This window comes from Cyclopterus lumpus, chromosome 4, assembly GCF_009769545.1.
Source record: "Cyclopterus lumpus isolate fCycLum1 chromosome 4, fCycLum1.pri, whole genome shotgun sequence".
NCBI classification, from domain to species: domain Eukaryota; kingdom Metazoa; phylum Chordata; class Actinopteri; order Perciformes; family Cyclopteridae; genus Cyclopterus; species Cyclopterus lumpus.
The window spans coordinates 26,640,899-26,653,871 of NC_046969.1; the positions used below are offsets into that span (position 1 = coordinate 26,640,899).

The window sequence follows — 12,973 nt, forward strand, 5'->3', positions numbered from 1 at the left end:
CTACGACAGCGTTGTGCGACACGTCGGCCGCGTTTACGGCACGCGTGACGTGTCTCCGTCAACACAACAATGGCGGACGCCGCGGAGGAAGCTCTTCAGGGCAGCTGGTGAGTCGGTTCGTTGTCTCTCTAACGTCGCGACAGTCGTGTCGCCTCTTACTGAGACCCGTCGGTTATCGTGTTGTTATTTACGTCGCTTTATTTCCTCGCGGCGACCCGTATGCGGGAGGAGCGCGTGAGCCAGAAAGCTAACAGACACCTCGAAGCTAGCTGGCTAGCTAGCTAGCCGGTGTTGAGTCGAGTTCTGCTCCCCTGTAACCAGAACCCGGTCGAACCCGTTGCTCTCACGTCACTGCTACTTCATTACCTTTTGTTCAATTTGTATTAATATATATTGGGGGTGGAAATGTGTTTATTTACAAGTAGAAAAAAAAACAAAATTCAGGCAGTAGATTATCTAAAATATAAATATTAAATATACATTATTATTATTAATAATATAGAAAAACACAAAATTCAGGCAGCAGACTAATATATATATATCCCTTCTGCATTCAATAAAGAGAATGAAAAACATGTATACGTATGTCCTCTTAGTGTAATATGCAGTTATGAGACAACGTTGTTATTATGAGGATTAATCGATGGTTTTGTTCTCACCAGACAGAGTTCTTTAATATATTTGTCTGAATGAACACGAGATTTAAAGAAGTGCTTTTGTGTTTATTACTCGTGGAGAAACTCAGTTTTCCAGATCTGTCGACTTTTTTTAAATGAACTAATTGATTAGTCGGAGAAGTATTTATTTAGTTGAGGACCGACTTAACCCTTGGTATAAATACACAGCGGGTAAGGTGACGCGTCGTGTTCCACTTTACAACCTCGTGGGAACCATTGCTGCACGTCTTAGCTGATCTTTTATGACCGTTCATAACTGGTGTAACCGTGTGCCGGCCCGGCCCTCCTCAGGGACCAGGATCTCGCCGAGGCTCTGGACTCCGGCGGCTCCGACATGGAGATGGAGAGGAGCATCGTGCAGGTCCAGGAGAACTCGGCCCAACACAGGGCCAAGATGTGGAAGGTGAGGTCGGCTCAGTCTAAAGAGTGTGTTGTGTTCATGAGGAAAAGGAATTCTGAAAGGCATTACTATCGCCAGTCAGTCAAAAAGACTGGAAAGACCGGCCGTCACGTCTGTGACACGCCCAGGTCATTTACCTGTTAGTACACTTAAAGGGCCAGTACAAGTGTTTAGAAGTGTGTTTGTGTGAGCTTCCTTAAAGGGCCAGTACCGATGTTCTGAAGTGTTTCTATGAGTTTCCTTAAAGGGCCAGTACCGATGTTCTGAAGTGTTTCTGTGAGCTTCCTTAAAGGGCCAGTACCGATGTTCTGAAGTGTTTCTATGAGTTTCCTTAAAGGGCCAGTACCGATGTTCTGAAGTGTTTCTATGAGCTTCCTTAAAGGGCCAGTACCGATGTTTGGAAGTGTTTCTATGAGCTTCCTTAAAGGGCCAGTACCGATGTTTGGAAGTGTTTCTATGAGCTTCCTTAAAGGGCCAGTACCGATGTTTGGAAGTGTTTCTATGAGCTTCCTTAAAGGGCCAGTACCGGAGGTGTTGCTAGGCAGATGGCAGAGTTTTCCTGTTTTATTGGTCCTGGGATCATATTCTTACTTTCTTCACTCGTTCACGTTTTCTGTCCGCAGATCGCTCTCAACGTCTCCGGCAAAGGAGACAGCTTGTCTCCCTGGGACGGCGTCCTGGATTTACCGGAACAGACCCTCATTCACCACCGCAGCCAACAGCTGATCGGTGAGTACGTTGCCACGGTTACCTGCTTCAGGACCGCCGGCGTCCATGCCGCGTCGCGATGCTCTAACGGGCTTTTTAGGTGTTGGTTTATTTAGTTTGATCGCCTCTTCACACGCACCTCATTGTGAAAGCTCTTTTATTTATTTCTGTTACAAAAAGTAAAACACAAATAACATAATAATAATAATAATAATAATAATAACAATAATGATGATCTTTATGTGCAGCTTTACACATAACCAGTAAATGTAGTCCGTGGACGTCGAACCTCCAATGAGCTCTCCTCTGCTCTTCGTGACGTCTCTTTATAAAACGGGGTTATGAACACATGAAAACTGTCTGTCTGGGTTCCCGCGCTCAGACCAACTGGAGGTCTCGGAGGAGGAGAGGCGGGACCAGGTGTCCGACGTGGAGTCCGTCATCAGCTTCTACTGCAAGTCCCGGAACATCTCCTTCAGCCCGGAGACCAGCTGGCCGCACCTGCTGAAGCCGCTGCTGGGACTCCGGCTGCCCCGCAGCGACCTCTACAACTGCTTCTACGCCGTCATGAACAAGCACATCCCCAGGTGACCTTTGACCCTGTGACCTCCCCTGCTTCAACGGTTCATTATCCCACTCTGTTGTATACGGATCAAAAGAAAAGAAAAAAAACAGAGCTCATAATGCATCTCTAATTTTATATTCATATGAAAACATCTGGATTTATTCTAGTTCATCACCAACAGCAGAGCCTGAACGCACCATGAGAACGTTATCATTTACCTTCGGCGAGTACTCATGTTCACTGAGCGGAGCCTGAACGCATCACGAGAACGTTATCATTTACCTTCAGCCACTACTCATGTTCACTGAGCAGAGCCTGAACGCATCATGAGAACGTTATCATTTAACTTCAGCCAGTACTCATGTTCACTGAGCGGATCCTGAACGCACCATAAGAACATTATCATTTACCTTCAGCCAGTACTCATGTTCACTGAGCAGTGCCTGAACGCACCATAAGAACGTTATCATTTACCTTCAGCCAGTACTCATGTTCACTGAGCGGAGCCTGAACGCACCATAAGAACGTTATCATTTACCTTCAGCCAGTATTCATGTTCACTGAGCAGAGCCTGAACGCATCACGCGAACGTTATCATTTACCTTCAGCCAGTACTCCTGTTCACTGAGCGGAGCCTGAACGCACCATAAGAACGTTATCATTTACCTTCGGCCAGTATTCATGTTCACTGAGCGGAGCCTGAACGCACCATAAGAACGTTATCATTTACCTTCAGCCAGTACTCATTTTCACTGAGCGGAGCCTGAACGCATCATGAGAACGTTATCATTTACCTTCAGTCAGTACTCATGTTCACTGAGCAGAGCCTGAACGCATCATGAGAACGTTATCATTTACCTTCAGTCAGTATTCATGTTCACTGAGCAGAGCCTGAACGCATCACCATGTAACTGAACTGAACCTCCTGGTTCTCCGTTAGCGGTGCTGCTAACGTTACTAGCTAACGTTACTAGCTCTCCTCCTGTTGGTCTAAACACTGATTGGTTGTTTACAAAGTCACATGATCATTGACCAGAGAAACACCACAATGTCCTGATCACATGATCTACTAAAGATCTACTGAGGGTTAAACTAAGTAACTATTGATCTGTGCGGATCAATAGAGGTCATCACTGCCAGGCTCACATTGTGTTTCCTGTCTCAGGGACTGCGTACCGAACGGCCGACCCTTCCACCTGTACAGACTTCTGCTGCAGTACCACGAGCCGGAGCTCTGCAGCTTCCTGGACACCAAGAAGATCACACCCGACTCCTACGCCATCAACTGGGTTTGTTCCGTCGTCATGGTTACGTCCTGTCCCGGAGTCCTTCGGGGTGCGTCTGACCCCCCCCCCCCCCCCCCCCCCCCCCCGGTGTGTGTGTTTACTCCACAGATGGGCAGTCTGTTTTCCAGCCACTGCCCCCCGGACGTCACCCAGGCCCTGTGGGACTGCTACCTCCGGCAGGCCGACCCCTTCCTCATCTTCTTCCTCATGCTCATCATCCTCGTCAACGCCAAGTATGCTACTGTGGGCTAGCACGCTCGTTTAGCGGAGAGACTTTGAATGTGAATTATGAATCTATTCTTTTATTATTTCCTTCAGAGAGGTCATTCTTTCACAAGAAGGAGGCAGCAGAGAGGACATCATCAGTAAGTTGTTCAATAGGATTCAATCGATACTCTTATCGGTTCTTGTTGATTTAAAAAGGCAATTAATTAAGAAAATAATTCACCTTTTCTTAAGTTCTATAAAATCTGAACTCCATTCTGAGCTCGTCAACGGTCTCATTGATTATCTCATTGATTATCTCATTGATTAGCCCTCGTCTGATGATCAGACCCCCGTGTGACGTCAGTTAAACGAGTCTTTCTGTCACAGAAATGCTGGAAGAGTCTCCTTCTCACCTGGAAGCGGAGGACGTCGAAGATCTGTTCTCTCTGGCTCAGTATTACCAGAGCAAAACCCCCCTGTCTCTCAGAAAGGTAACAGACAGACATGTAGCAGACAGACAGACAGACACAGACAGGCAGACACGTAGTAGTACAGACAGACAACAGACCTCTTTGTTTCTAAAGCCTTCATTGTGCTTGTGGTGTTTCTTCCCGACAGATGAACCAGAATCTGTTCGGCTGCAGCCTGGTGGCTCTGAAGGAGGAGGACACTGATCTGAGTCAAGCGCTCTGTCTCCCTGTGTCCGTCCCCGACATCCTGCAGGCCAACCAGCTGCAGCAGGTCAGTCGCTCTCACGATACCCAGCATGCACTGCTTTATTAAAAACATCAGAACATTACCATAAAACAAGCTAGTGTGTTTTCAAGCAAAGTCGTGCTCCTCACCTAAAGAGCTGCATTCTCTCTCCTGACCACCAGGGGGCGACTCCTCTGGTTGTATAGAAGTCTATGCTTCATGTGTTAAAGCTGCATTCTCTCTCCTGACCACCAGGGGGCGACTCCTCTGGTTGTATAGAAGTCTATGCTTCATGTGTTAAAGCTGCATTCTCTCTCCTGACCACCAGGGGGCGACTCCTCTGGTTGTATAGAAGTCTATGCTTCATTTGTTAAAGCTGCATTCTCTCTACTGACCACCAGGGGGCGACTCCTCTGGTTGTATAGAAGTCTATGCTTCATGTGTTAAAGCTGCATTCTCTCTCCTGACCACCAGGGGGCGACTCCTCTGGTTGTATAGAAGTCTATGCTTCATGTGTTAAAGCTGCATTCTCTCTCCTGACCACCAGGGGGCGACTCCTCTGGTTGTATAGAAGTCTATATAAATGACTCTACTTCTCTTGATGTATTCCCTCAGTAAACATTGTAAACATTAGTTTTTGGTCTCAATCTCTAGTTCCAAGTCTTCTTCAATACAGCGTGATGTTCATTTAGTAAATTATGGACATTTAGAGTCAAACAGACCATAAAGCAGGGGATGCGTTAGGGGCGGGGCTACAAGGTGATTGACAGGTCTCTACGTTGCTCCTTCTCGGTCCATATATGGTCACTTCCTGTTCACTTCCTGATGTTCATAATGACTTTCAGGACGGCGTGCGTTTCTTCGTGGTGGACTGTCGGCCTGCAGAGCAGTACAACGCCGGCCACCTGTCCACGGCCTTCCACCTGGACTCCGACCTGGTGAGAGGAGACACCTGTTGGCTCTGTGTGGAGAATCTGAACTTACGGAGTAACACCTGTGTGTGTGTGTGTGTGTGTGTGTGTGTCAGATGCTCCAGAACCCGTCTGAGTTCGCCCTCTCCGTGAAGTCGCTGCTGGAGGCTCAGAAGCAGTCGTTGGAGTCCGGCTCCATCGCCAGCGGGGAGCACCTGTGCTTCATGGGCAGCGGGCGCGAGGAGGAGGACATGTACATGAACATGGTGCTCGCCCACTTCCTGCAGGTGAGGGGCGGCGCGTCACCTGCAGGTCGCACGCTCTGCGCTCGCGTCTGTTGCTAACCGAAGGTTTTCTGTTCCAGAAAAACAAAGAGTACGTCAGCATCGCCAAAGGAGGATTCATGGGTGAGATGATATATATTTAATGTACCTGTACATGCTGTATATGTACCTGCTGTATATGTACCTGTACATGCTGTATATGTACATGCTGTACCTGTACATGCTGTATATGTACCTGTACATGCTGTATATGTACATGTTGTACCTGTACATGCTGTCTACCTCCTAAAGGAGCCTTCTTGCTTGCAGCTCTCCAGAAGCACCTGGTGGACATGAACATTGAGGGTCTGGACTCTTCGTACCTTCACTGGATCGTCAGCACGTCTGGATCCCACAGCAGCCTCAGCTCCACCGACGTAAGAGCTCCACCTGGGTGATCCTCCTCCTCCTCCTCCTCCTCCTCCTCTTCTTCTTCTCCTCCTCTTCCTCTTCTTCTCTTCCTCCTCTTCTCCTCCTCCTCTCCTCCCCTCCTTCTCCTCCTTTTTCTCCTCCTCCTCCTCCTCCTCTTCGCCTCCTCTTCCTCTTCCTCCTCCTTCTCCTCTTCCTCCTCCTCCTCCTTCTTGTCCTCTTCCTCCTTTCTTTTTCTTTCTTCTCATATTTTCTTTTTTCTCCTCATGTTTTCCTCCCATTCTTCTCCTCCTCCTCTTCCTCTCCTCACTCCTTCCTCCTCCCACAGGGCGACTCTCTGAGCCCCGGAGACGGAAAAGGGGTCAAATCTCTGGTCAACAAAATGACCTTCGCCCTCAAGTCCAAGTCCGTGAACGTCAAGGAGAAGATGATCAGCTTCATCGAGAACACCTCCACCCCCGTAGACAGGTGAGACCTCCACCCCGTAGACAGGTGAGACCTCCACCCCCGTAGACAGGTGAGACCTCCACCCCGTAGACAGGTGAGACCTCCACCCCGTAGACAGGTGAGACCCCTCCACCCCCGTAGACAGGTGAGACCTCCACCCCGTAGACAGGTGAGACCCCTCCACCCCCGTAGACAGGTGAGACCTCCACCCCGTAGACAGGTGAGACCTCCACCCCGTAGACAGGTGAGACCTCCACCCCGTAGACAGGTGAGACCTCCACCCCCGTAGACAGGTGAGACCTCCACCCCGTAGACAGGTGAGACCTCCACCCCCGTAGACAGGTGAGACCTCCACCCCCGTAGAGGTGAGACCTCCACCCTCGTAGACAGGTGAGACCTCCACCCCGTAGACAGGTGAGACCTCCACCCCCGTAGACAGGTGAGACCTCCACCCCGTAGACAGGTGAGACCTCCACCCCGTAGACAGGTGAGACCCCTCCACAGTAAAGAGTCCGAGTACTTCGTCCACCTTTTGGTCATTTGGGGTTTAAAACACATCGACAGGTGTAGCCTGAGCTGAACGGCTATCGAATAAAATCAAGTGACAGCTGAGGTCGTGTGAAGTGACCTCTAGTTCTGTGTTTTAATGGAAGCACACCTTTTGCCTTATTCCACGCCAGAATGGCTTTCAATCTGCCGTGGCCAGAGAAGGTGATTCCAGATCGGTAAGAGACATCGAGCTGTTCCCGGCATGTCACACCTGGTCACAGTCACACCTGGTCACAGTCACACCTGGTCACAGTCACACCTGGTCACAGTCACACCTGGTCACACCGCTATCGGCATCTCTCACTCATGTGACGGCCCGTCGTCATGCTTTTCACTAACAGCGTTCAGCCGCCGGCGCCCTTTTCGGGGCGCCGGCGGCTGAACGCTGTTAGTGAAAAGCGTTGAGTCGCCTCGACTTCCACGACTCGGCGAGGCCGTCGCCTGAATGTAACTCGAGGTGTTTGCTTGGAGATGCACTTGACAGCCTGTCTTTCCATTTCATCGTTGTTCTTTTAGATGATAGCCAGGGCTATGCAGAACCACTATTTCAATTTAAAAAAACAACCAGCGATGTTCTGCAAATAGCCCTGAATATCACGACTGGTCCTCAGGTGGACCAGCGGCTCCTTCAGCCTCTCTTCATGCCGAGCAGCGTAGTGGCTCAAGGAGGTCTTCATCCATCTATTTGTGGGCCACCTTTTCATTTCTGTACCGTCGCATCCTTTTCACTCGGCGCTGATGAGACGTTCCAAGTAGCCCTGTTGTTGTTGTTGTTGTTGCTTGCCACCTGTTGTTGTTTTCCACCTGTAGACATGTGAGCAGCAACGACCGAGTTGGCAAACCGTACCGAGGGGTGAAGCCCGTCTTCAGCATCGGTGATGAGGAGGAATACGATACAGGTGAGGCAGGAGAACCAGATCGGTATGACGTCAACGGTTATAGTTATATAAAATATCCTCTTGTTATAACAAGTTATCCTCTTGTTGTAACATATCCTCTTGTTATATCGAGATGTTCTTCATGTTGTAACAAGATATCCTCTTGTTATAACAAGTTATCCTCTTGTTGTAACAAGATATCCTCTTGTTATAACAAGTTATCCTCTTGTTATAACAAGTTATCCTCTTGTTGTAACAAGTTATCCTCTTGTTGTAACAACATATCCTCTTGTTGTAACAACATATCCTCTTGTTGTAACAACATATCCTCTTGTTGTAACAATATATCCTCTTGTTGTAACAACATATCCTCTTGTTGTAACAACATATCCTCTTGTTGTAACAACATATCCTCTTGTTGTAACAATATATCCTCTTGTTGTAACAACATATCCTCTTGTTGTAACAATATATCCTCTTGTTATGTCGAGATCTTCATGTTATAGCAAGATATCCTCTTGTTATAACGATGTTCTTCATGTTATAACGAGATATCCTCTTGTTGTAACGAGATGTTCTTCATGTTATTACAAGATATCCTCTTATGTCGAGATCTTCATGTTATAACAATTTAATGTTTTTAATTAGTATAACGTGCATATTAACCCCGCCCTCCCCAGATGAGATTGACAGCTCCTCCATGTCGGACGATGACAGGAAGGAGATTGTCAGCGTCCAGACCTGGACCAACAAGCCAGACGTGAAGCATCACATCCCATGCAACGAGGTGAAGGAAACCGGTCACATGTTCCCCAGGTGAGCTGACTCTCTAAAGATGGCACAACGAGAGGAGTCTCAGGGACTCAGGAGTCCAGGATTCTGAAGGATCGGTTGTTGTTGTTGTTCCAGCCACTTGTTGATCACAGCCACTCACATGTACTGCCTGAGGGAGATCGCCTCCAGGAAAGGCTTCGCCTACATCCAGTCCAGACAAGCGCTGAACTCCGTGGTGAAGATCACGTCCAAGAAGAAGCATCCGGAGCTCATCACCTTCAAGTTCGGCACCAACAACTCGTCCGGAGTGGAGATCTCGGCGGTCGAGAGGTGCTCGTCTACGAACACACACTGAGTTTAAATTAGTTTATTCCAGATTAGTGAAACTAAATTATTCTGCAGTGAAAAGAAAAAATGCTAAATTTAGACTCTTTTCTTTTTTTTCTTTTTTTCATTTCTGGAAATTACATTGTTCACTTTCTTGACCAAGATTAGATGAGATGATCAATTACACCCTAAATTAGCTTAGCTTAGCATAAAGACTGGCTCGTCGGCTTCACTTCCAGAGTTAAAAAAAAAAAAGAAAAGTAAAAACGTTGGTTTAACCGGGCGCGGCATACTTTAACAATGTCAGTCTTTATGCTAAGCTAGGTTTAGCTAAGCTGATCGTTTGTTAGCTGTAGCTTCATATTTACCTTAAAAACACACGAGTGGTATCGATGTTCTCGTCTAACTCGCGGTAACATTGTCGTAACATTCATTTAATGCACAGTTTCACCCAAAACCAGTTTTAGAACAATAGTAATGAATAAATAAAACAATGTCATGTGCATGTTTTCTGTTGGCAGTCATTTAACTTCTCTTGTCTCCTTGCCTTCCTCCTCCCAGATATTTGATACCCAACGCGGGCGACGCCACGAAGGTCATAAAGCAGCAGATCATGAAGGTCCTGGACGCTCTGGAGAGCTCGTAAAGGGAGGCGGCGCGAGGCCGTCGCCGCGACACAAACTGTGAGGAGAAACCGGCTCTCTCCCTCGGCCGTCCTCCCCGCTGGACGGAGCCCGTGCGGTGTTGACTGGGAAGCCCCGTGTGTCTGTGTTTTGTTGGACGCTGTAGGACGAGGCACAGAAACACTCATCCACCCATTCTCTTGCATTAAGTTACTAATATTATTGGTTATAACGTATGTTTTTCCTCATCATAAAACATCAACTCTCCTCTGGCCTTAAGGTGGCGTACCTGTTCAATCGCCACATGACTGACCTTCTGATTTAAAGGGCCGGTACCAATGTTCTGAAGTGTGTTTGTGTGATAGGTGAGCAGCGAGATGTTGTGCTGTGGACACCAGACTCCATTCATGAAACACTGGTTCAACCTCTCAGAGACTTTCATGAATCATTAACTCCTTTAACACGTTAAAGTCACACACGGTTGTGCTCTGCGACGCAAAATGACTCTTTGTGAATGGAGTCTGGTGGCGTTCACTTGGACTGAGAGCTTCTTTTAGGAGGCTCGAATACGTCCTCAGCAGAACTCCACGTTGCTTCATCAGTGAACCTCTGGAGGAGGAGTTTAAACCGTCTCCTTTCTGACCCATTTGTTGTCTTGTAAACAAAGCTGCTGCTCAGTCTCTTAGTTCACTCTCTGATGTGTTTAAAGCAGATGATCATGGTTCTGGTTAGGGAGTGGACACGGGTCAGCCAGCTCAAACATTAACATCCCCCCAAAAAAAACACATAGCTGGCACACGAGTCTCACGTCTGGAACATTCTGACCGGACGCTCCTTTTCTTTCTGCGAGACATATAATAATAATAATAACAATAATAACAATAGTACATGAACCTCCCTCACAGCGGTCTGGACTCCTTCAGTGTTGCAGCAGCCCGAGCGCCTCAGACTAAACATGAGCCGAGGTGAGATGAATGAAATGGTGTTTGTAACGAGGACGCTTTGCACCTCCTGAGCATTTGTAAAAAGATAGTCATTCTATATAAATATATATATGCACATATATCCATGTTTTGTGTCCGTTGTGTTAGTCCAGACGAAGCGGCTTTAGTTTCCACTGTTGCCTTCGGCCTAGCGGCGCGGCGCTAACGTGCGGTCGCACCTCGTTGGTTTTCTGACTCTTTGCTGTTCGTTCTCTCGTCGGCCGGCTCCAACTGAACGAGTTGGAAGTCGGCGGTTTAGATCACGGACAACGTGAAATAAACACATTGGGACAGAAAAACATTCTGAGATTATGAAGTCGTTTTATGACGATGAGGGCGACCTCTGCACGAGGTGAAGATACAAGTACGCCTTTTCTTTTGTGAAGATTAATTCATTCTAATATAATTAAAACTGATTGTTTTTATATCGGAATATTCATTGTTGTTTTTTTCTCGTACCTTTTTTTTTTTTTTTTTTAACATTAATTTACCACTAAACTGAGGGAATATAATTCTGTTGTAAATTGTAGGGCTTTTTTCTCGTAAATTTAGTAATTTCCTTTCAGAAAATATAAGTTTTTTCTTGTTAATTTATCACTTTAATCTTGGACAATATAGAAATGTCTTCCTAATATATGAGAGGTTTTTCTCGTTAATTTAACACTCTAAACTCTAAAAACATTTGTTTTTCATCGTAGATTTAAGTTTTAATTTGACATCATTTTACATGTGAGAGTTTTTCTTTTTTTTCTCAGATTACCTGCGTACGTTTTAATGAGCCCATTTCCCACCTGCATTGGTCCTGATACGTGAACCTTCACTCCATCGCGCAGCATTACGTGTACTTCTTGTATATCTCGTCGGTGTTGAGTCTTCACGTCACTTCTTTACGTCGAAATGCAACATGTCCAAAGTGTCATTTGCACCTTTTAATGTACTTCTATTATTTTCTAAGCGTTTCTGATTTTAATAAATGGAGAATATTTGACTTCTTGTGTCATGTATGTAAATTATAATAGTGGTTTTATTGTACTACTGCCGCGTGTTCAAATACTATAACCGTGTACTTTTACACTCGTACTTTTCTCAAAGTACCAGTGAAACAGAAGTTGGAACTTCTTTTATCTTCTCTACTGTGACGTAGGGATTTAAATCAAACCCTTCATATTTGATTGGACCGTTACAAAGTGGGCGGGGCTACATCATGAGTGCGCTCGAAGACACGCCCCTTTGGACGCTAAGTTGCAGATCAATTGATGGACGTGTGATATTATTATTGGTCTTTACTAGCGCACAGAAGCACACGTCATATTTTATTTTACAGGACTAACAAATTAACCGCTTTTGATATACAAATTAATTATATATATTATATATATTGTTTAATAGTGGCACAATATCTAAAAGGGTTAAAAAGACAGTTTTCTTTACATCTCACGTAGAGTTTTAAGGTACTTGTACTAAGTATTTAGAGTATATGCTTCCTTATACTTAACAACGTTTTTAGATTGTTTACTATATATTTCTACTTCTACTTAAAGGGGACGTACCATCCTGGTGCGGTACTATGAATTGGAGGTACTCAATATTTTTCCGTCCAGCCAATCAGAGCAGACTGGACTTTGTTTTGTGAGAGGGTGGGGGGGGAGTCTTAAAGAGACAGGCACAAAAACACCGTTTCAGACTGCACGTATATTCAGACAGTATAAGAACAATTGTGGTATTTTTATTTGAAAGCATGTACAAACACTACAAGTACATTCACACTAACGTCATGTTGTTAATGAGTAAACCCTGAAAGAATCAAGTATGTCAATGTTTAGTCAAGTATGTTAATGTTTAGTCAAGTATGTTAATGTTTAGTCAAGTATGTCAATGTTTAGTCAAGTATGTCAATGTTTAGTCAAGTATGTTAGTGTTTAGTCAAGTATGTTAGTGTTTAGTCAAGTATGTTGTCCCCTCCCTGTTTACGTAACAATAAAGGTTCTTAACGTTGTGTAAGCTCTAACAACGTATCGTAGTGTGCCTATAAGATAAAGGAATATCCAGGAGTTAACTATTATTGTTTTGTCTCATTTTGTTTTGTTTTACCGGAAACACTCCCTCACGTTGCGCTCTTATTTTGAAAAACAAAACGGGCATCCGGAATCACGTGCCCTGTGAACTCTCCGGTCGGCGCGTTCATGTCCTCTGCAGCTAAAGCGATGTCCAGTAAGTACGTTATTAATGTGCCTTGTTATGCAGCTCAAT

The 12,973-nt window shown here is 45.8% G+C and overlaps 2 protein-coding genes across 4 annotated transcripts in view; both read left to right on the top strand.

Annotated features, from left to right (window-relative positions):
* Positions 1–19: 19 nt before the first annotated feature.
* On the top strand, positions 20–11,711 carry tbc1d23 (TBC1 domain family, member 23). 2 transcript variants are annotated; one of them, XM_034531715.1, is made up of 19 exons: positions 20–107; positions 969–1,080; positions 1,701–1,806; positions 2,168–2,372; positions 3,516–3,639; positions 3,745–3,869; positions 3,955–4,001; positions 4,231–4,334; positions 4,462–4,584; positions 5,385–5,477; positions 5,567–5,737; positions 5,815–5,857; positions 6,044–6,150; positions 6,471–6,610; positions 7,270–7,314; positions 7,949–8,037; positions 8,697–8,832; positions 8,926–9,120; positions 9,679–11,711. In XM_034531715.1, exons 1-19 carry the CDS (start codon positions 70–72, stop codon positions 9,761–9,763), a joined length of 2,088 nt encoding a protein of 695 aa, XP_034387606.1. In that variant the 5' UTR covers positions 20–69; the 3' UTR covers positions 9,764–11,711. The 2 variants fall into 2 exon arrangements, with proteins under 2 accessions (XP_034387606.1, XP_034387607.1); XM_034531716.1 differs by lacking the exon at positions 7,270–7,314.
* The window catches only part of nit2 (nitrilase family, member 2), a 7,632-nt gene continuing 5,277 nt past the window's right edge, over positions 10,619–12,973 (top strand). The window contains exons 1-2 of one of the 2 annotated variants that reach the window (XM_034531717.1): positions 10,619–10,705; positions 12,920–12,934. In XM_034531717.1, coding sequence (XP_034387608.1) covers positions 10,696–10,705; positions 12,920–12,934 — 25 coding nt within the window. In that variant the 5' untranslated portion in view covers positions 10,619–10,695. Of the gene's footprint in view, positions 10,706–11,818; positions 12,935–12,973 lie in introns of those variants that run through there. The other variant, XM_034531718.1, reaches the window with a different exon arrangement.